At 48.5% G+C, this 24,064-nt stretch overlaps 1 protein-coding gene across 3 annotated transcripts in view; it reads right to left on the bottom strand.

The window, feature by feature from the left end:
• Positions 1-23,599, bottom strand: part of stard3 (StAR related lipid transfer domain containing 3) — a 39,639-nt gene extending 16,040 nt beyond the window's left edge. The window contains exons 1-8 of one of the 3 annotated variants that reach the window (XM_078224278.1): positions 23,460-23,599; positions 19,641-19,885; positions 14,841-14,918; positions 14,667-14,744; positions 6,058-6,114; positions 4,300-4,417; positions 3,212-3,310; positions 2,697-2,752 (exon numbers count right to left, since the gene is read on the bottom strand). In XM_078224278.1, coding sequence (XP_078080404.1) covers positions 2,697-2,752; positions 3,212-3,310; positions 4,300-4,417; positions 6,058-6,114; positions 14,667-14,744; positions 14,841-14,918; positions 19,641-19,835 — 681 coding nt within the window. In that variant the 5' untranslated portion in view covers positions 19,836-19,885; positions 23,460-23,599. Of the gene's footprint in view, positions 1-2,696; positions 2,753-3,211; positions 3,311-4,299; positions 4,418-6,057; positions 6,115-14,666; positions 14,745-14,840; positions 14,919-19,640; positions 19,886-23,084; positions 23,288-23,459 lie in introns of those variants that run through there. The other 2 variants (XM_078224281.1, XM_078224280.1) reach the window with 2 other exon arrangements.
• Between the last annotated feature and the right edge of the window lie 465 nt (positions 23,600-24,064).

Raw genomic sequence — 24,064 nt, forward strand, 5'->3', positions numbered from 1 at the left:
CCCGCCCCGAGCCGGTCAGTGACTCGCTCCCCGCCCCGAGCCGGTCAGTGACTCGCTCCCCGCCCCGAGCCGGTCAGTGACTCGCTCCCCGCCCCGAGCCGGTCAGCGACTCGCTCCCTGGCCCGGTCAGTGACTCGCTCCCCGCCCCGTGCCGGTCAGTGACTCGCTCCCCGCCCCGTGCCGGTCAGCGACTCGCTCCCCGCCCCGAGCCGCTCAGTGACTCGCTCCCCGCCCCGAGCCGGTCAGCGACTCGCTCCCCGCCCCGAGCCGGTCAGTGACTCGCTCCCCGCCCCGAGCCGGTCAGTGACTCGCTCCCCGCCCCGAGCCGGTCAGCGACTCGCTCCCTGGCCCGGTCAGTGACTCGCTCCCCGCCCCGTGCCGGTCAGTGACTCGCTCCCCGCCCCGAGCCGGTCAGCGACTCGCTCCCCGCCCCGAGCCGGTCAGCGACTCGCTCCCTGCCCCGAGCCGGTCAGCGACTCGCTCCCCCCCCCGTGCCGGTCAGCGACTCGCTCCTCGCCCCGAGCTGGTCAGCGACTCGCTCCCCGCCCCGAGCCGGTCAGCGACTCGCTCCCCGCCCCGAGCCGGTCAGCGACTCGCTCCCCGCCCCGAGCCGGTCAGCGACTCGCTCCCTGCCCCGAGCCGGTCAGTGACTCGCTCCCCGCCCCGAGCCGGTCAGCGACTCGCTCCCTGCCCCGAGCCGGTCAGCGACTCGCTCCCCGCCCCGTGCCGGTCAGTGACTCGCTCCCCGCCCCGAGCCGGTCAGCGACTCGCTCCCTGCCCCGCGCCGGTCAGCGACTCACTCCCTGCCCCGAGCCGGTCAGCGACTCGCTCCCTGCCCCGTGCCGGTCAGCGACTCGCTCCCTGCCCCGAGCCGGTCAGCGACTCACCCCCTGCCCCGAGCCGGTCAGTGACTCGCTCCCTGGCCCGGTCAGCGACTTGCTCCCCACCCCGAGCCGGTCAGTGACTCGCTCCCCGCCCTGTGCCGGTCAGCGACTCGCTCCCTGCCCTGAGCCGGTCAGAGACTCGCTCCCTGCCCCGAGCCGGTCAGTGACTCGCTCCCTGGCCCGGTCAGTGACTCGCTCCCCACCCCGTGCCGGTCAGTGACTCCCTCCCTGGCCCGGTCAGCGACTCGCTCCCTGCCCCGAGCCGGTCAGCGACTCGCTCCCTGCCCCGAGCCGGTCAGCGACTCGCTCCCCGGCCTGGTCAGCGACTCGCTCCCTGCCCCGTGCCGGTCAGCGACTCGCTCCCCGCCCCGAGCCGGTCAGCGACTCGCTCCCCGCCCCGTGCCGGTCAGCGACTCGCTCCCTGCCCCGAGCCGGTCAGCGACTCGCTCCCTGCCCCGAGCCGGTCAGTGACTCGCTCCCCGCCCCGAGCCGGTCAGTGACTCGCTCCCTGCCCCGAGCCGGTCAGCGACTCGCTCCCCGGCCTGGTCAGTGACTCGCTCCCTGCCCCGAGCCGGTCAGCGACTCGCTCCCTGCCCCGAGCCGGTCAGTGACTCCCTCCCTGGCCCGAGCCGGTCAGTGACTCGCTCCCCGCCCTGAGCCGGTCAGTGACTCGCTCCCTGCCCCGAGCCGGTCAGTGACTCGCTCCCCGCCGAGCCGGTCAGTGACTCGCTCCCCGCCCCGTGCCGGTCAGCGACTCGCTCCCCACCCCGTGCCGGTCAGCGACTCGCTCCCTGCCCCGAGCCGGTCAGTGACTCGCTCCCCGCCCCGTGCCGGTCAGCGACTCGCTCCCCGCCCCGTGCCGGTCAGTGACTCGCTCCCCGCCCCGTGCCGGTCAGTGACTCGCTCCCTGCCCCGAGCCGGTCAGCGACTCGCTCCCTGCCCCGACCCGGTCAGTGACTCGCTCCCCGCCCCGAGCCGGTCAGCGACTCGCTCCCCGCCCCGTGCCGGTCAGCGACTCGCTCCCTGCCCCGAGCCGGTCAGTGACTCGCTCCCCGCCCCGAGCCGGTCAGCGACTCGCTCCCCGCCCCGAGCCGGTCAGTGACTCGCTCCCTGCCCCGAGCCGGTCAGCGACTCGCTCCCCGCCCCGAGCCGGTCAGTGACTCGCTCCCTGCCCCGAGCCGGTCAGTGACTCGCTCCCCGCCCCGAGCCGGTCAGCGACTCGCTCCCCGCCCCGAGCCGGTCAGTGACTCGCTCCCTGCCCCGAGCCGGTCAGTGACTCGCTCCCCGCCCCGACCCGGTCAGCGACTCGCTCCCCGCCCCGACCCGGTCAGCGACTCGCTCCCCGCCCCGAGCCGGTCAGCGACTCTGCCCTGTGTCCAGCTGGTGGAATGAATGCAGATTGTCCACATCACCTCCCAGAGGGGGCTGGGACAGCTCTGGAGTTTGACAGAAATCAGGTCATACAGAAGACAAGTGTTTGGATCACACCCGGTCTGGGTGATCTCCTGGACAGGGGTCCATCACCTGAGGGGGATTGAAGGAGAATTTGCTGGACTGTCTCCCAGTTTACGAGTCTTGCTGTTTTAGTTTCCTCCATGAGATTACGTGTTGCAATTTGGGAAGGAGAGAAAATGGAGTGTGGGTACACGAGGTGGAGAGGGGAGGTGGTGGGAACAGGCAGGGTGTAATACTTACAGATCAAACAGCAGTATTACTGGAACATCAAATCAGATCCCCTCTCCCAACCCCTCTCCCACCATTAACTGCAGTTTATCATCTCATCAGCGTTAGCTTTAAACATTTAGCCTTTACCTGGGGCGTTACTGCTCTCCTTTCAACACCTTCTCCTTCATACTCATCTTCAGAGCCTGTTAAATGAAGCAGGTTTATAATACAAGTGAGAATAAAATACCAGCACACACACTGAGGGAACGAATGGCCTGCTTTTTTGCTGGAACATTCTATGAATAAGTGAATAAGACAAAGGCTTTAAATATCCTTGGACCAAATTAGCCCGCAGTTTAATATTTTGTAGGTTGATGTTTCTCAGGAGGCAAGGGGCACACACATTTACAAACACAATCAGACTGTACAGAGCATCCAAAAACATCCTCAACCCACCCTCTCCCCAGCCTCTCCCCACCTAACCGTCTCTCTGCACACTCCCCGCCACTCCCCAGCCGTGGCCCCTCCCCTCTCTCTCCCCATGCCCCCTTCACTTGCCCCACAACGCCCAACATGCCTTCTCCCCGCCTCTCTCGTGCCACTCTCTGACCCTCTCCAAAGGACATGTTATCGAAGTGAGAAGCTTCCTCACAGTAACGTACCTGCAAAGGATTCCGGCGGAGAATAGAACAGCCCTTCAGATACAAGTCTTGGGTACAGAAGGGGTGAGTGTACAGAATGTGTGCGTAGTGTCTGGTACACTGTGAAACAGACAATAAACAAATTACATTACATCCAGGAGAAGGTCACAATTAGTTGGGGTAATAAAGATCAATATGGGCAAAGAGACCTTAGTGACTTACACAAAGCTCTGGAAAATAAAAATAAAACTGGTGCTGGAACGTGGCGATGTCTGCGAGCTGTCACCAGCCTACCCTCTAATACCATCTTTTACTCTGGTTCTATGCAGCCTATCTTTCCCTCTCCCCTATGTACTCTATGAACAGTATGTTTTGTCTGTATAACTCGCAAGAAACAATGTTTTTCACTGTATCCCAATACATGTGACAATAAATCATTTCAACAACACAGCAATGTAAAAATTACTTTAAAATGGGGACTGAGCCACATCTAGTGTCCTGGTCAAATTATCCCTCACCCCTAGATATTACAGTTAATCCCAAATTCCTATGTGTAAGGTCACGGGACATCAGCCAGAAACATACTAAACCCGTGAAATTAATAGACAATCACTTCTGTATATGTTCACCATAAAGGTTATTTCATGCAGCAATGTGTCACATTAACCTATGTACACAATGCTGCTTGTACATGTGCAAAGCTGAATATATGCACAGATTGCAACTATAGGTACATGGGAAATGTATACATACATTCAATATATGCAGATAATGTGTATAAATCATAGCTGTAATTATATTCCCCGGCGATTCAGTGAATATTAAATTGCTGTAACCTCACAGTGCTGGCTCCTAAGGAAGATTACTTGTGTTTTATATCAATTACTGACACATTACACAATCCCAGTGATCAGCTATCCTGTCTGATGACTCCATCATTATCATTCTTACCCAATTGTTACTCGCAGTTTGATAACAAGTAATTATTAGAGAATAATTATAGCAGCTGGGAGGTGCTGTACACCACAGTCAGATAGAGAGACAGAGAGGGACAGAACAGCAAAGGGTCAATGTTGCTTCAGTTAAGCAAGGGTGAAACATTTACTCACATCGCTCATCCTCTGCCTCTTGAATTAATACTTTGAAATCAAGAAACCATGTCTCCAGCCAGGCAAGAACAAAGGAGACAATTGGGAGAACGTAGCCAAACGCACCCCTGGTCTGGAACTGAATAAACAAAGGATTCATATAAATACCAGCCTCACTCATTAGAGAACAGCAAAATCACAGGTTTACTGCAGGACAATTAAACAGCACACTAACATGGAAATATGCAGCTCAAGAAAATATCTGTCACAGACACACAAACAACCAGGTTCCCCACTAGCAACAAGCCAGGCCTGGAGAGGGACAGGCTCACGGGGACCCAGGCCTGGAGAGGGACTGGCTCACGGGGACCCAGGCCTGGAGAGGGACTGGCTCACGGGGACCCAGGCCTGGAGAGGGACTGGCTCACGGGGACCCAGGCCTGGAGAGGGACTGGCTCACGAGGACATGCCGCTCTCCTGCTCCATCTATTAGATTGCCTTCCACTTTGATTGACAGGTGGGAATGTTATGAATTGGGATTCAGTGGTGCCAGTCTGGGTTACTGAAGATGAATCACGTTGCCCTCTATCTGCTCGCATGGCACAGGAATTAAATACCTTGGCCCAGATCTCTGACAAAAATATATTTTGTAATCTCCCTGAAGTTGCACAAGATAGGCTGATGATTGGCTCAGCTGCTAACCTGTTTAATTCCACAGTGGATAAAACAGAGAGCGTGGAGAATGACAAGAGTGACTGGGTCTGATCGGTACAACATTTGTTTGCATGTTGTTGCAGAAAGAGACCGTGTCCATTCATTGTGGTAAATGTATTGATGGAGCAGGAGAGACTCCTGCATTATCTGTCCTGCTAACAGTGTGGAGGCTATTTGTCCCTCACAGCTTCTCTGTGATGTTCCCGACCTCTGACCAAGGTCATAGCTGTGAGATGTTAATTCTGTTTATCCCTCCACAGATGGTGCCTGACCTCCTGAGTGTTTCCAGCAGCTGCAGCATCTCGCTTTTGCACAGGGATCATCTTTAAGCAAAAGGCATTTTAAGGCAGCTCATGTTTGGTACTGACAATCGAACAAATGACCAAAGAATCCTGAACTGTGACAGGAAGCCAAAAGTCTCAGTGTCCAGGACTTCACTACTTAAGGGCGGCACAGTGGTTAGCACTGCTGCCTCACAGCGCCAGGAACCCAGGTTCGATTCCCGGCTTGTGTCACTGTCTGTGTGGAGTCTGCACGTTCTCCCCGTGTCTGCGTCGGTTTCCTCCGGGTGCTCCGGTTTCCTCCCACAGTCTGAAAGATGAGCTGGTTGGGTGCATTGGCCATGCTAAATTCTCCCTCAGTGTACCTGAACAGGTGCCGGAGAATGCGACTCGGGGATTTTCACAGTAACTTCATTGCAGTGTTAATGTAAGCCTACTTGTGACACTAATAAATAAAACTTTAAAACTTCCAAACATAAAAAACTTTCAAACACACCACACTGCATCAAACTTGAAGTGGTTCTTTTCAGAGCTTCCAGGAATGAACTCTCTGGCTCATTAACAGTCAGACACAGTGAATGAAAGCAGGGCCATTCTAAAGAGGAAGTCTCAGGGAATTCTGCCAGAAATTAATGTGCAGATTAGATCAGTGGGACATCAGACCTGAAGGCAAGAGGAACTGGGCAACTTTGTTACACATTTATGAGGTACAATTAAGCCTGCCCCATAGCACAAAAATAAGGACAGTTTGAGAGGAACAATCATGAAATAAAAGTCTTCCTACCTGAATTGAAAGAATGACTTTGATAATTAAAAAGCCACTGGTAATCAAAGTGGTGACCTGTAACAAAACACAAGAGTCAGAGACATTGGTGAGAGCGCTGCGGGCCAAAGCAACAGTGACCTTAACAATCATCTACTCAGTCACTCCTCCAAGATACTCCTTACATCCAGACCAGTCTGGAAAATCAGCAGGCGCATTTCTAGGCACCCCACCCAAGATTTCCCTCGCTCAACATGGATTGTTCAGCAAACACATTCACCATGTGCCCTTGGTCTTCACACTATCTCACAGCAAGGTTAGGGGTCATTCAATCCAGCCTGTCTGTGCCAGCTCGCTGAAAGAGCCTTTCAATTAGTCAGATTCCCCTTCCTGCCTCATTTATAAATTATAGGCTATTAAGAAGCCTTAGGTGTGCTGGAGACACTGGCTATGACTCTAATAGCAGAAGCTCTGGCCAGTGATAGGTATTGATTCTTACTGAGAGTGACAGTGTTGACAGTTACTTTGTTGACTGACTCTGAAGTTAATGCCGCCTTCTCTCCTCTCTCTCCTGATGAGATCAGGAATGGAATCAGGGATCTGTGCTCAGCATTACACCAGGCCATACAGTTAATCCATGAAACGACATTTCAGATAGCCATCATTTCATCCCCAAGCACCCACTGCACATGAACTGTCCCAACACCAGATCACAAACATCTCAAATCAGCAAATAAGCTGGAGCGTGAGAGAGAAGCCACAACACACAGAATGAAAAATGAACCAGGTGCCAACATCTCATTGGGGCCCACAGGAACCTATCTCAATGTAAGACACATGAAATTAGACAGGAACTGGGGAATATGGATTGGGAGCAGCTATTTGAGGGCAAATCCACATCTGGCATGTGGGAGGCTTTTAAAAGCCAGTTGGACAGGCACATTCCCACAAAAATGAAGGATAGAAATGGCAGGATTCGGGAACCATGGACGACAAGAGAAATTGTAAGCTTGGTCAAAAGGAAAAGGAAGCACACGATAGGTCTAGGCATCTAAAAACTGATGAAGCCATTGAGGAGTATGGAGAAAATAGGAAGGAACTTAAACATGGAATTAGGAGGGCTAAAAGGGGCCATGAAATGTCTTTAGTAAACAGGGTCCAAGGAGAATCCCAAGGCTATTTATGCGTGTATTAGGAGCAAGAAGGTAGTAAGAGAAAGAGTAGGCCCACTCAAGAACAATAGAGGGGAGTTAGGTGTGGAGCCACAGGAAGTGCGTGAAATCCTTAATGAGTATTTTGTATCGGTATTCACCAAGGAGAAGGACACGACAGATGTTGAAGTCAGGGATAGGTGGGTGAACGCTCTTCAGAATGTCAATATATCAAAAGGAGAAAATGTTGGATATCCTAAATTGATTAATGTAGACAAGTCCCCAGGGCCGAATGAGATCTATTCCAGGTTACTGTGCAAGGCAAGGGAAGAAATAGCTGGGGCCTTAACAGATATCTTCACATCCTCTTTGACCACAGGCGAGGTTCCAGAAGACTGGAGAATAGCCAATGTTGTTCCCTTATTTAAGGAAGGAAGCAGGGATAATCCAGGTAATTATAGGCCAGTGAGTCTGAAATCAGTGATGGGGAGGTTTTTGGAGAAGATACTGAGGGACAGGTTGTCTGCACATTCAGAGGAAAATGGACTTGTCAGTGACAAGCAGCATGGTTTTGTACGGGGAAGGTCATGTCTCACCAACTTAATTGAATTTTTTGAAGAGGTGACAAAGATATTTCGTGAGGGAAGGGCTGTGGATATAGTTTATTTGGACTTTAGTAAGGATTTGACAAGGTCCACTATGACAGACTGGTACGGAAACTAAAATCACATGGGATTCGGGGTGGGCTGGCTAGGTGGATACAGAACTGGCTCGGTTATAGAAGACAGAGAGTAGCGGTGGAAGGGTGTTTTTTAGAATAGAGGTCTGTAGCTAGTGATGTCCCGCAGGGATCAGTGCTGGGACCCCTGTTGTTTGTAATATATATAAATGATCTGGAGGAAAATGTGGGTGGTCTGATTAGTACGTTTGTGGATGACACCAAGCTTGATGGAGTTGCTGATAGTGCCGGGGATTGTCAGAGGATACAACAGGATAGAGATAGATTGGAGACTTGGACACAGAAATGGCAGATGGAGTTTAATCCAGACAAATGCAAGGTGATGCATTTTGGAGATCATATTTAGGTGTGAATTATTCTGTAAATGGTAGAACCCTTAGGAACATTAACATACATTTGTCGGCAGGAAATTGAGGAGCAAATATGTAAGGGGTCACAGATAGCTCCAAGAAAAATAGGGTGGCAATAGTAAGAGATTTCAACTTTCCCAACATTGACTGGGACAGCCATAGTATTAGAGGATTGGATGGAGAGAAATTTGTTGAGTGTATTCAGGAAGAATTTCTTATTCAGTATGTGGATGGCCTGACTAGAGAGGGGACAAAACTTGACCTCCTCTTGGGAAATAAGGAAGGGCAGGTGACAGAAGTGTTAGTGAGGGATCACTTTGGGACCAGTGACCATAATTCTATTAGTTTTAAGGCAACTATGGAGATTGATAGGTCTGGCCCAAAAGTTAAAATTCTAAATTGGAGCAAGGCCAATTTTGATGGTATCAGGCAAGAATTTTCAGAAGTTAATTGGGGGAGTCTGTGGGAAGGCAAAGGGACATCTGTTAAGTGGGAGGCTTTCAAAAGTGTGTTAACCAGGGTTCAGGGTAAGCACATTCTTCTTAGAGTGAAGGGCAAGGCTGGCAGAAGTAGGGAACCTTGGATGACTCAGGATATTGAGGCCCTGGTCAAGAGGAAGAAGCAGGCACATGACATGCATAGGCAGCTGGGATCAAGTGAATCCCTTGAAGAGTATAGGGGGTGTATGAGTAGAGTTGAGAGAAATCAGGAGAGCAAAAAGGGGACACAAGATTGTTTTGGCAGATAAGGTAAAGGGGAATCCAAAGAGCTTCTACAAATACATAAAGGGCAAAAGAATAACAAGGAAAAGAGTAGGGCCTCTTAAGGATCAACAAGGTCATCTATGTGCAGATCCACAAGAGTTGGGTGAGATCCTAAATGAATATTTCTCATCAGTATTTACTGTTAAGAAAAGCATGGATGTTAGGGAACTTGGGGAAATAAATAGTGGTGTCTTGAGGAGTGTACATATTACAGAGAAAGAGGTGCTGGAAGTCTTAAAGCACATCAAGGTAGATAAATCCCCAGGACCTGATGAAGTGTATCCCAGGACACTATGGGAGGCTAGGGAGGAAATTGCGGGTCCCCTAGCACAGATATTTGAATCATCGATAGTCACAGGTGAGGTGCCTGAAGATTGGAGGGTGGCAAATGTTGTGCCTTTGTTTAAAAAGGGCTGCAGGGAAAAGCCTGGGAACTACAGGCCAGTTAGCCTCACATCTGTGGTGGGTAAGTTGTTGGAAGGTATGTTGAGAGACAGGATCTTCAGGCATTTAGAGACACAAAGACTGATTAGGGACAGTCAGCATGGCTTTGTGAGTGGAAAATCATGTCTCACAAATTTGATTGAGTTTTTTGCAGGGGTAATCAAGAAGGGCAGTGCAGTTGATGTTGTCTACATGGACTTTAGAAAGGCCTTTGACAAGGTACCGCATGGTAGGTTGTTGCATAAAGTTAACTCTCACGGGATCCAGGGTCAGGTATCTAAATGGATGCAAAATTGGCTTCGGAGGTGGTTGTAGAGGATTGTTTTTCAAACTGGAGGCCTGTGACCAGCGGTGTGCCTCATGGATCAGTGCTGGGCCCACTGTTATTTGTCATTTATATTAATGATTTGAATGAGAATATAGGAGGCATGGTTAGTAAGTTTGCAGATGACACCAAGATTCGTGGCTTAGTGGACAGTGAAGAAAGTTATCTCGGATTGCAACGGGATCTTGATCAATTGGGCCAGTGGGCTAACGAATGGCAGATGGAGTTTAATTTAGATAAATGTGAGGTGATGCATTTTGGTAGACTGGACCAGGACAGGACTTACTCAGTTAATGGTAGGGCGTTGGGGAGAGTTACAGAACAAAGAGATCTAGGGGTACAGGTTCATAGCTCCTTGAAAGTGGAGTCACAGGTGGACAGAGTGGTGAAGAAGGCATTCAGCATGCTTGGTTTCATTGGTCAGAACACTGAATACAGGAGTTGGGACGTCTTGTTGAAGTTGTACAAGACATTGGTAAGGCCACACTTGGAATACTGTGTACAGATCTGGTCACCCTATTATAGAAAGGATATTATTAAACTAGAAAGAGTGCAGAAAAGATTTACTAGGATGCTACTGGGACTTGATGGTTTGAGTTATAAGGAGAGGCTGGACAGACTGGAACTTTTTTCTCTGGAGCGTAGGAGGCTGAGGGGTCATCTTATAAAGGTCTATAAAGTAATGAGGGGCATAGATCAGCTAGATAGTCAATATCTTTTCCCAAAGGTAGTGGAGTCTAAAATTAGAGGGCATCGGTTTAAGGTGAGAGGGGAGAGGAATTGTTATAGCTCTAGCTCGTTAGAGGGGTCAGTTTTTGTTCAAAGCGTGCAGGAAGGTTTTTTGACTCAGTATGTAGACAGGCCAACTAGAGGTGAGGCTATATTGGATCTGGTGCTGGGAAATGAGCCAGACCAGGTGCTAGACTTGGAAGTTGGTGTGCATTTTGGTGATAGTGACCACAATTCGGTTACGTTCACCTTAGTGATGGAAAGGGATAGGCATGAACCTCGGGCCAGTGGTTTTAGCTGGGGGAAGGGTAATTATGAGGCTATTAGGAGAGAATTAGGAAACATAGGTTGGACTAGGAGATTACAGGGACTGGGAACGTCCGACATGTGGAGTTTTTTCAAGGAGCAGCTACTGCGAGTCTGTGATAGGTATGTCCCTGTCAGGCAAGGAGGAATTGGTAGGGCTAGGGAACCGTGGTGCACCAAAAAAGTTTCTTTGTTGGTTAAAAAGAAAAAGGAGGCTTATGTTCGGATGAGACGTGAGCACTCGGGTAGTGCACTAGAAAGCTTTAGATTGGCTAAGAGGGAGTTGAAGAGCGAGCTTAGAAGGGCTAAAAGGGGACATGAGAAGACTTTGGCGGATAGGGTTAAAGAGAATCCTAAGGCGTTCTATAGGTATGTCAAGAACAGAAGGTTGGTTAGGGCAAGTTTAGGGCCAGTTATAGATGGCAGAGGGAAGTTATGTGTGGAACCGGAGGAGATTGGTGAAGCATTGAACCAATATTTCTCTTCGGTGTTCACGCAAGGGGACATGAATATAGCTGAGGAGGACACTGGGTTGCAAGGGAGTAGAATAGACAGTATTACAGTTGATAAGGAGGATGTGCAGGATATTCTGGAGGGTCTGAAAATAGATAAATCCCCTGGTCCGGATGGGATTTATCCAAGGATTCTCTGGGAGGCAAGAGAAGTGATTGCAGAGCCTCTGGCTCTGATCTTCAGGTCGTCGTTGGCCTCTGGTATAGTACCAGAAGATTGGAGGTTAGCGAATGTTGTCCCATTGTTTAAGAAGGGGAACAGAGACTTCCCCGGGAATTATAGACCGGTGAGTCTCACTTCTGTTGTCGGCAAGATGTTGGAAAAAATTATAAGGGATAGGATTTATAGTTATTTGGAGAGTAATGAATTGATAGGTGATAGTCAGCATGGTTTTGTGGCAGGTAGGTCGTGCCTTACTAACCTTATTGAGTTTTTTGAGAAAGTGACCAAGGAGGTGGATGGGGGCAAGGCAGTGGACGTGGTATATATGGATTTTAGTAAGGCGTTTGATAAGGTTCACCATGGTAGGCTTCTGCAGAAAATGCAGATGTATGGGATTGGGGGTGATCTAGGAAATTGGATCAGGAATTGGCTAGCGGATAGGAAACAGAGGGTGGTGGTTGATAGTAAATATTCATCATGGAGTGCGGTTACAAGTGGTGTACCTCAGGGATCTGTTTTGGGGCCACTGCTGTTTGTAATATTTATTAATGATCTGGATGAGGGTATAGTTGGGTGGATTAGCAAATTTGCTGATGACACCAAAGTCGGTGGTGTGGTAGACAGTGAGGAAGGGTGTCGTAGTTTGCAGGAAGACTTAGACAGGTTGCAAAGTTGGGCCGAGAGGTGGCGGATGGAGTTTAATGCGGAGAAGTGTGAGGTAATTCACTTTGGTAGGAATAACAGATGTGTTGAGTATAGGGCTAACGGGAGGACTTTGAATAGTGTGGAGGAGCAGAGGGATCTAGGTGTATGTGTGCATAGATCCCTGAAAGTTGGGAATCAAGTAGATAAGGTTGTTAAGAAGGCATATGGTGTCTTGGCGTTTATTGGTAGGGGGATTGAATTTAGGAGTCGTAGCGTTATGTTGCAACTGTACACAACTCTGGTGCGGCCGCACTTGGAGTACTGTGTGCAGTTCTGGTCCCCACATTACAGGAAGGATGTGGAGGCTTTGGAGAGGGTGCAGAGGAGGTTTACCAGGATGTTGCCTGGTATGGAGGGGAGATCCTATGAGGAGAGGCTGAGGGATTTGGGATTGTTTTCGCTGGAAAGGCGGCGGCTAAGAGGGGATCTTATTGAAACATATAAGATGATTAGAGGTTTAGATAGGGTGGATAGTGATAGCCTTTTTCCTCTGATGGAGAAATCCAGCACGAGGGGGCATGGCTTTAAATTGAGGGGGGGTAGTTATAGAACCGATGTCAGGGGTAGGTTCTTTACCCAGAGGGTGGTGAGGGATTGGAATGCCTTGCCAGCATCAGTAGTAAATGCGCCTAGTTTGGGGGCGTTTAAGAGATCCGTAGATAGGTTCATGGACGAAAAGAAATTGGTTTAGGTTGGAGGGTCACAGTTTTTTTTTTAAACTGGTCGGTGCAACATCGTGGGCCGAAGGGCCTGTTCTGCGCTGTAATGTTCTATGTTCTATGTTCTATACAAAAGTGTCCAGAGGGGCATTTTTTTCACACAGAGGGTGGTGAGTGTCTGGAACAAGCTGCCAGAGGTAGCAGTAGAGGCGGGTACAATTTTGTCTTTTAAAAAGCATTTAGACAGTTACACGTGTAAGATGGGTATAGAAGGATATGGGCCAAATGTGGGCAATTGGGATTAGCTTAGGGGTTTAAAGAAAAGGGCAGCATGGACAAGTTGGGCCAAAGGGCCTGTTTCCATGCTGTAAACCTCTATGACTCTATCTATACAGAAGGATCTGGACGTGCAGTTCCACAGTTCCCTAAAAGTGGCAACACAGGTCACCAAATCATAGAAATCATAGAAACCCTACAGTACAGAAAGAGGCCATTTGGCCCATCGAGTCTGCACCGACCACAATCCCACCCAGGCCCTATCCCCATATCCCTACATATTTTACCCATTAATCCCTCTAATCTACGGATCCCAGGACACTAAGGGGCAATTTTTAGCATGGCCAATCAACCTAACCCGCACATCTTTGGACTGTGGGAGGAAACCGGAGCACCCGGAGGAAACCCACACAGACACAAGGAGAATGTGCAAACTCCACACAGACAGTGACCCAAGCCGGGAATCGAACCCAGGTCCCTGGAGCTGTGAAGCAGCAGTGCTAACCACTGTGCTACCGTGCCAAGATGATTAAGGCGGCATACTTGTCTTCATCGGCCAGGGCACTGAGTATAAGAGTCGACAAATCATGTGGCAGCTATATAAAACCTTGATTAGGCCACATTTGGAATATTGTGTGCAGTTCTGGTCACCACACTGGCAGAAGGACATGGAAGCTTTGGAGAGAGTGCAAAGAAGCTTCACCAGGATGTTGCCTGGTCTCGAGGGTGTTGGCTATGAGGAGAGGTTGAATAACCGAGGAATGTTTTCACTGGAAAGATGGAGGCTGAGGGGAGACCGTAGAGAGGTCTACAAAATTATGAGAAGCATAGACAGGGTGGGTAGTCAAAATGCTATTACCCAGGGTGGAAGTATCAATTGGAAGGGGGCACAGGTTCAAGGTGAGAGAGGGACAAGTTTGAGGGAGATGTGCGGGGGACGTTTTTCACGCAGAGAGTGGTGGGTGCCTGGAATTTGCTGCCAGAGGAGGTGGCGGAAGCCGGCACATTAGCAACATTTAAGTGGCATCTGGATGGGTCCATGAACAGGGAGAGAATAGAGGGATAACGATCGAGTAAGGGCGGAAGGTTCTTTTGTAGTTTAGTTAGGGATCATGATCAGCACAGGCTTGGAGGACCGATAGGCCTGTTCCTGTGTTGCACTTCTCTTTGTTCTTTAGTTAAGGTCACACCCTGAAAATGGAATTATAAAAAAGAAACCTGTAGAAATATGCAGGTCAACACCTCTCGCCGGGGGACAGATTAACAGTTCATGTATGTGTACATGGCCAGAGATTATCAAACATATTCCCCCAGTTCAAATTCTGCTTTTATTTCAGCCTATGCAGAGTTGAATTCTGCACCTCTCCTGAATTCTTTGCCCCACTGGCCTGTTGTAAATAGTGTGAGTGGATCCACAGCTCGAACAGTCCAGGCTCAGAACACTCCCGTTCCTCTTCCCTCCCCAAACACAGTACAATGAGCAGTGAAAGTTCTCTGTGATCCTTACCGCAATCACCCACCAGTGACGGAGTCTCAGAAGGGCATAGGCCAGCAGCAATACCACAAACCGAAACACAGCCAATGACTGCAGGAAACAGAGGCACAAAGGAGAATAATTGTTCAAAGTGAAGCATGGTAGAACAGTGTAATTCTGATTACATAGATAGAATACGCTACTTACAAATATGTCAAAAAATGAAGTTTTGAAATCGTAATTTAATATTTCATCCTCTAGATTTTTCTCAATGCCACCATTTGTCTGAGAAACAAAGAAATTATTAACATTTTAGAGTCAGTATTGTTTCCAAGAGAAACACAGAGACATCAGAGATATTACCCAAACCTCTCAGAACTCTGCTCACTGAAAGATAGAGGCTGACTGTTTGGTCTCCAGTTTACTCTGCGTCAGAAGGCAAAGAGATCAGCTTATTATTCAGCAATGACTAGAGGGATTTTGAATTATTTTGAGATTTGAAAGAGCTCTTTCATCAAGCTACTGAAGTGGGTGAAGAAGCCTCAAGATTGTGGCCCTAAATTCAGTGACAGATGTTGCAAAGTTAAAAGGAAAGGACTTGAAATTACGCAGCATCTTTCACACACTTAGGACATTCCAGAGCGCTTTACAACCAATGAAATATCTTTGAAACGTCATGTTGGAAATGCGACATCCAACTTGCAAGCTCCCACAAACAGGAATGGTCAGATTATCCGTTTATTTTTTAATTAAGGACAATCGGCCAGGATATCAGGAGATCTTCTTCAAATATACTACCGGAACTTTACCATTCACCTGAAAAGGAGGATGCAACCTCCGTTTCGCATTTCATTGAAAAGAAAGCATATCCTGACAGCGTACCACAGTGGTCAGCACTGCTGCCTCACAGTGCCAAGGACCCGGGTTCAATTCCCTGCTTGGGTCACTGTCCATGTCTGCATGGGTTTCTCCGGGTGCTCCGGTTTCCTTTCACAGTCCAAAGATGTGCTGGTTAGGTGCGTTGGGCCATGCTAAATTCTCCCTCAGGTGTACCTGAACAGGCGCCAGAATGTGGCGACTAGAAGACTTTCACAGTAACTTCATTGCAGTGTTAATGTAAGCCTACTTGTGACACTAATTTAAAAAACCTTTTTTTAAACTTTACCACTCCCTCAGTAATGCACTGGGGGAGAGGGAGAGAGTGAGCGAGAAATTTTAAACTTCGCCGAAGTCTGATGATGAAGAAAGGTTATCGGACCCGAGACATCAGACAAGCTTTACCCAAAAGATGTTCAGAGAAAAAGGTTTTGTGGAAGGCTGTAAGTTACAAATATAGAGCCTGCAACAATGGAACCTTCCAAAATATTCTCCATGTCAACAAAGGAAGGCATTTTTACAACTCCTGAGTTTTAATGTTAATTTATTAGTGTCACAAGTAGGCTTACATTAACACTGCAACAAAGTTACTGTGAAAATCCCCTAGTTGCCACACTCTGGCGCCTGTTCGGGTCAATGCACCTAACCAGCAAGTCTTTCAGACTGTGGGAGGAAACCGGAGCATCCAGAGGAAACCCACGCAGACACGAAAGATGTGCAGACTCCGCACAGACAGTGACCCAAGACAGGAATTGAACCCGGGTCCCTGGCGCTGTGAGGCAGCAGTGCTAATCACTGTGCCACCGTGCTGCCCAATGGTCTGGTACAGACCACTGGTTCCTGAATTATGAACTGAAACACTAGTGACACGCTCTTCTGGAAAATTTTATTCACTCGTGTCAGACAGATGATTTTTTTTGTACAGTAAAAACATGTTCTCCAATTGCAACTTCAGCTTGGAAAGCCTTCTGACTGACGGTTTTGTACCTTGAAAGATAGTTAAAAATAGCAGAAGGAATGACCCCCAAATGTTTACTGAAGGAACACAAAGATTTCACAAAGAAACAAATCCATGTGTTTCCCAACTGGAAACCATGGATGAACAGGGATATCCACTGCTGGCTGAAGTCCAGGCCTGAAGCATTCAAGTCAGGCGACCCTGACCTACGCAAGAAATCCAGATATGATCTAAGGAGATCTATCGAAGATGGCAAAAGATGGTACCGAACCAAGCGAGAGTCCCAGACTAGCTACATGGACCCCCACCGACTATGGCAAGGTTTGCAAGACATAACGGCCTACAAGATGAAGGTATGTAGAATCGCCGGCACCAATGCACCCCTCTCCGATGAGCTCAACTTGAGCTCATTTTGAGCAACAGGTCAACCACAGAACACCCTCCATCCACCCCAGAAGCCTCGGCCGAACCCGTATCCGAGGTTACCAGCGCAGACGTCTGATCAGCCTTCTCGAAAGTCAACCCACAGAAAGCGAGTGGCCTGGACGGGGTACTCAGACGAACACTCAGATCCTGCGCGGACCAGCAAAACGAAGGAGATTGTCATCGACTTCAAGAAGCATAGTGGAGGACATGCCCCTGTCTACATCAATGGGGGCGAAGTGAAAATGGTCAAGAGCTTCAAGTTTCTAGGTGTCCAGATCACCAACCTGTCCTGGTCCCCCCATGCCAACACCACAGTTAAGAAAGCCCACCAACGCCTCTACTTTCTCAGAAGACTAAGGAAATTTGGCATGTCCGCTACGACACTCACCAACTTTTACAGATGCACCATAGAAAGCATTCTTTCTGGTTGCATCACAGCTTGGTATGGCTCCTGCTCTGCCCACGACCGCAAAAAACTACAAAGGTCGTGAACGAAGCCCAATCCATCACTCAAACCAGCTTCCATCCATTGACACTCTTGCCTCGGCAAAGCAGCCAGCATAATTAAGGACCCCACACACCCCAGACATTCTCTCTTCAACCTTCTTCCGTCGGAAAAAAGATACAAAAGTCTGAGAATACGTACCAACCGACTCAAGAACAATTTCTTTCCTGCTGCCATCAGACTTTTGAATGGACCTACTTTGTATTAAGTTGATCTTTCTCTACACCCTAGCTATGACTGTAACACTACATTCTGCACTCTCTCTTTTCCTTTTCTATGAACAGTATGCTTTGTCTGTAGCGCGCAAGAAACAATACTTTTCACTGTATGATAATACATGAAACAATAATAAATCAAATCAAAGGTTTCAAAACCCAAACCATCACAGCCTGAGCTGTTATGGAAACAGTTTTTACAATGGAGATGCAGTTACTAATGTACCCCTGCAGCCATGAAATGGCTTGACACGCCAGCTGACAGTACATTGAAAGTAAGTGTGTAATAGAGTGTAATAGAGTGTTAAAGAGTGTAATAGTGTAATGGAATTTCTGGAGATCAAGCAGAAAAAATACAGCTGAAAAAAAATCAAGCAAAGAGAGAGAACACGAGAACTGGACTTGGAGCAGCGATTGAAATGACACTGATTGGATATTACTGAGTCTGACAACTGAGGACTATTTTGTCCAGAGCCAAGGACATGTTCATTCTTCAGTCAGCAATGTCATTATTAACTTGCTGCCACTACAGGTCCAACAATAAACCACCTCAATACAAGACCATCTGATCTCAACCAACAAAACGCCGTAAAACAGCATCAGTCATGACCAACAGGAACAGGAAAAGTGTGGCTTTTGCTACCAAATAAACCTGTTGGACTTTAACCTGGTGTTGTTAAACTTCTTACAACAGGAACTGACCAGGAAGGGACCAGGAACTCTATTATCATCCAGCCTTTCTCAGAACTCCTTCAACAACTCTATTTGGACAGGAGAGAATTAAGTGAGATTCTTCCCGAAAATCTTTTCAGCACCGACCTTCTTCCTCATTTTCCACAAAGTGTTCCATTTTCATGTCCTCCCCAGAGCATCTGGACTCAGCTGCTCACTGTGTGAGCAGGACCTGAATCATTTTTCATTCTTCCGCACACTTGCTAAACCATCCAGTGATCACACATAACTCAGATCTACAATTCAGTCCAAAGGATCACAGCAATGAGTCCTGAGTATTAATTCACAGACAGTTGCTTTAAAATGCTGCTTCTTAATAATGTTATATGAACAGCTTATGATTAATCATTACTCTGCTGAATAAACAGTGTCTCTGTACAGTTACACAGTGAGCGATCCTTACCCTGAATAAACAGTGACTCTGTACAGTTACACAGTGAGTGATCCTTACCCTGAATAAACAGTGACTCTGTACAGTTACACAGTGAGTGACCCTTACCCTGAATAAACAGTGACTCTGTACAGTTACACAGTGAGAGATCTTTACCCTGAATAAACAGTGACTCTGTACAGTTACACAGTGAGTGATCCTTACCCTGAATAAACAGTGACTCTGTACAGTTACACAGTGAGTGACCCTTACCCCGAATAAACAGTGACTCTGTACAGTTACACAGTGAGTGACCCTTACCCTGAATAAACAGTGACTCTGTACAGTTACACAGTGAGTGATCCTTACCCTGCTGAATAAACAGTGACTCTGTATAGTTACACAGTGAGAGATCCTTACCCTGAATAAACAGTGACTCTGTACAGTTACACAGTGAGTGATCCTTACCCTGCTGAATAAACAGTGACTCTGTATAGTTACACAGTGAGAGATCCTTACCCTGAATAAACAGTGACTCTGTACAGTTACACAGTGAGTGATCCTTACCCTGAATAAACAGTGACTCTGTACAGTTACACAGTGAATGACCCTTACCCTGAATAAACAGTGACTCTGTACAGTTACACAGTGAATGATCCTTACCCTGAATAAACAGTGACTCTGTACAGTTACACAGTGAGTGATCCTTACCCTGAATAAACAGTGACTCTGTATAGTTACAGTGAGTGACCCTTACCCTGAATAAACAGTGACTCTGTACAGTTAGAGGGTGTGATGAATTCACAAGGTTCATTTTTGAAATAGAGAAATTAGCTGCCTGAACGCTATTTGCAGTCACTGTTTGTGAAACCAACACCAGTTTCAGTTCCTGTTCTGGAGTCTGTGCTAAAACCAAAAGACTCACATTCAACTCGATAATCCACAGGAGGGAAACAAACAACAGGTCAAAGGTTACAAAGAGACAGAAAGTCCTGCGGACATCAGAGATTGCCTTCTTCTCCTCGAGTGACTGGCATTGAGCTGGCAGCCTAGACTGGCTCTGAGAGTACGATGTATTGATTGAAGCAATGGTTGGGAGACACTGTTCCAGCCCCTCCATCCTGTGTTCTCCTCGCTATCAGACATCAGGTCCCTTAGTCAAAGACAACTCTGCAGAGCAAACAACAAGAGTGAGAACTGGAGAGACGCAGACTGAGAGGGAATCAATCAAACTGCTGGGGATAATCAATCACTGTCCAACTTCAAAATCAGGGTTCACTATTCACCCGGACGTGGCCCAAACCCACACAGGGTTCTCTCGCTGCCTGATCTACAATCATTGTACTTCAAAACTAATTAATTAGCTGAAACAATTTCGGACTCTTCCCCCCAAGTCAGGTACTTTATAAATACCCGTATCAGACAATCAGCAGAATGGTCTCAATTGATGAATTCACTGCTCAGTGTTTTACTGACGCACGCAGTCCCACCAGTTCGCAGTTTTTACCCGCAGTTTGTGACGTTAGTTGGTCAGAGGTTGATGTGTCAAAAGCAGTGAGACTAAACAACCAATCGGTGTTTGGATCAGTTTGGTTGCTGTGATGCCCTATACTGCTGGATAGCCTGTGTATATTGTCGAACTCTCATAGGAAATGGCACCTTGGGTAAAATTGAGCACCGTCCCACAAAACCACATCCCAACAAGTAAATATATTCTGAAGGAAGACAAAGAAATGCCTGACAAGATGGGCGCCTCCCCCACCACCAACACATCCTGCGTTCTACTCCAGAAAGCCAGCTGGTGAAGGATAGATCTGGGTCAAGTTTTTACACACCTTTATATATATTTATAGTCATCCATTCCAAGCATATCAATCTTAATCCAACAACCACACTTTCCGTGTCTATTTATTGGACTCAAGTACTTTGCCAGTTAATGCCCACCAACCACATACAATTAAACTTGATTAATAAAAAGTTAAAAACCCTGCCCACTAACGAAGGAGACAGTCATCAACTTCATGAAACATAGTGGAGAACATGCCCGTCTACATCAATGGGGACAAAGTAGAAAGGGTCGAGAGCTTCAGGTTTCTAGGTGTCCAGGTCACCAACAACTGTTCTGGTCCCCCCCATGCCAACACTATAGTTAAGAAAGCCCCACCAACGCTTCTACTTTCTCAGAAGACGAAGGAAATTTGGCATGTCCGTTAAGACTTTCACCAACTTTTACAGATGCACCATAGAAAGCATTCTTTCTGGAATTTCACAGTAACTTCATTGCAGTGTTAATGCAAGCCTTACTTGTAACTAATAAATAAATACATTTTTAAAAATGTATCACAGCTTGGTATGGTTCCTGCTCTGCCCAAGACCGCAAGAAACTACAAAGGGTCGTGAACGAAACCCAGTCCATCACGCAAACCAGCCTCCCATCCATTGACTCTGGCTATACTTCCCGCTGCCTTGGAAAAGCAGCCAGCATAATCAAGGACTCCACACACCGCTGACATTCTCTCTTCCACCTTCTTCCGTTGAGAAAAAGATACAAAAGTCTGAGGTCACGTACCAACTGACTCAAGAACAGCTTCTTCCCTGCTGCCATCAGACTTTTGAACAGACCTACCTTGTATTAAAGTTGATCTTTTTCTACACCCTAGCTATGACTGTAACATTACATTCTGCACTCTCTCGTTTCCTTCTCTATGAATGGTATGCTTTGTCTGTATAGTGCGTAAGAAACATTACTTTTCATTGCACACTAATACGTGTGACAATGATAAATCAAATCCCATGATTGGGATATATCATGGGCAAGCAAATGTGAAATGGGGACTCACTCGAATTCACACAAGCAGTTAAGTGTTGTGAGAATAATGAAAAAGACATTATTTAAATAAATCTCATACAATCCCTACAGTGCAGAAGGAGGCAATTCGGCCCATCGAGTCTGTACCGACCACAATCCCACCCAGGCCCTATTCCCGTAACCCCACACATTTACCCTGCCTAATCCCCCTGACACTATGGGCAATTTAGCATGGCCAATCAACCTAACCCGCACATCTTTGGACTGTGGGAGGAAACAGAAACACCCGGAGGAAACCCATGCAGACACGGGGAGAACATGCAGACTCCACACAGTGACCCGAGGCCGGAATTGAATCTGGGTCCCTGGCGCTGTGAGACAGCAGTGCTCACCACTGTGCCACCCTAAATGAATAAATCAGTTGAAAATTCGATTGGGCCATGTTCTAGAATGTATGTTGAGCAAATTCTCTTTAAGTTTCTTTACATGGAAATACCTGCTCACACATACTATACAGCAGATTACACGAACAGAAACTGAAGCAATACCAATCTGGTGCAAGGACATCAAAATACAAAGCAGGTCACACAGGTTAATGAAGGCAGAAAGGACTGGTAACTGTGGTTTTGCCCAGTTTATCACAATCCAGGAGGCAGTCTCATAAGTCCTAATCTTGTGGACAGCCTGTTCTGGTGCTGCAGTGCCAGTAGACACTTTGAGCTTGGCATGGGATGGTGCTGGATGGATCACCTTTATAAACCCAAGGCCACCGGTTAGCAGCTTCTCTGAGTAACAATAACTGTGAGCTCAGACAGTGAACCTGAGGGCAAACACAGGCGCAGGGTACCAACACCGCTGTCTGTGCACAACCTGCACAAAGATTCTGGCACAGTTTAAACTCTGTAGCTACCGGACCAGCCCTTTGCTTCTTTACATTGGCATGCTTTCATTTCAAATTCTGAGTGGCTGCCACCTTTGATTTGATTTATTATTGTCACATGTATTAACATACAGTGAAAAGTATTGTTTCTTGAGCGCTAGACAAAGCATACCGTTCATAGAGAAGGAAAGGAGAGGGTGCAGAACGTAGAGTTAGGCATAGCTAGGGTGCAGAGAAAGATCGACTTAATGCAAGTCTCGCCCCTTAGTCCAGCCGGGGAACTAACACTTTTCCCTCCTGAGGAATCACGAGTTTGGCAGCAAACTCCAGGGAGCGGAAACTATCAGCTCAGAAACCACAAACAGCTCAAGATTTGATCTGGAATCATTTCTAAAATGGCGAGTCAAAGGGAAGAGTTTCCCAATCAGAGCCTGGTCCCAGTGTCCATGTTCCTCTCTGGCCATTCAGCCCCTCCAGCCAGGCTGATCTGTCCCTTTACCCCAAACCCCTCAGTACCCCAGGAATGTTTAACTGAGCCCCAGGCCGGGCAGGAGAGAATGTTCCAGATTGCTGCTCCCTCTCTGTGGGGAAAGACCTCCTGCCGCCAGCTCTGACTCTCAGGCGGAGCTTCTGCCCCTTTGTCCCGGAAATATTTCCATCATCCCCATCGAATCCCTCACCTCAACCCGCCAGAGCAGCCCCCCAGGCCGGCCCGGGAACAGAGGCCACACAGCCCCGGCTCAAACCCCTGGGCCGCCCGGGGCCGAGACCAGGGACCGGGGCCTCTCCTCACCGCTCCTCTCCTCACCGCTCCCCCCGGGACCGGGGCCTCTCCTCACCGCTCCCCCCCCCGGGACCGGGGCCTCTCCTCACCGCTCCCCCCGGGCCCGGGGCCTCTCCTCACCGCTCCCCCCCGGGCCCGGGGCCTCTCCTCACCGCTCCCCCCCGGGACCGGGGCCTCTCCTCACCGCTCCCCCCGGGACCGGGGCCTCTCCTCACCTCACCGCTCCCCCCGGGACCGGGGCCTCGCCTCACCGCCCGTCGGATTTCCTTACCTCATTCCTGCGGCTCCAGTCCGCGTTCCTACCCCGGAACCCAAGCTAGCGACTCACCCGGAAGCCGATCCATGCGGACCGCTCACGGTGCGGATAGAGCGGATTCACAGAGGTGTTACCTCCATAACCATCCCCCGGCCAGCTTCCGGCAGCAGCCACTTTGATTTGATTTATTATTGTCACATGTATTAACATACAGTGAAAAATATTGTTTCTTGCGCGCTGTACAGACAAAGCATACCGTTCATAGAGAAGGAAAGGAGAGAGAGTGCAGAATGTAGTGTTACAGTCATAGCTAGGGTGTAGAGAAAGATCAACTTCCTGACTGGACAGGGACACGGTGGACAGAGTACCCTTCGTCGTCCAGTACGTCCCCTACAGCATCTCCTCCGGAGCCTTCAACATGTCATTGATGAAGACGAACATTTCGCCAAGGCCATTCCCACACCCCTACTTCTTGCCTTCAAACAACCACGCAACCTCAAACAGACCATTGTCCGCAGCAAACTACCCAGCCTTCAGGAGAACAGTGACCATGACACCACACAACCCTGCCACAGCAACCTCTGCAAGACGTGCCGGATCATCGACACGGATGCCATCAT

The sequence above is a fragment of the Mustelus asterias genome, chromosome 11 (genome assembly GCF_964213995.1).
Source record: "Mustelus asterias chromosome 11, sMusAst1.hap1.1, whole genome shotgun sequence".
Lineage (NCBI taxonomy): Eukaryota > Metazoa > Chordata > Chondrichthyes > Carcharhiniformes > Triakidae > Mustelus > Mustelus asterias.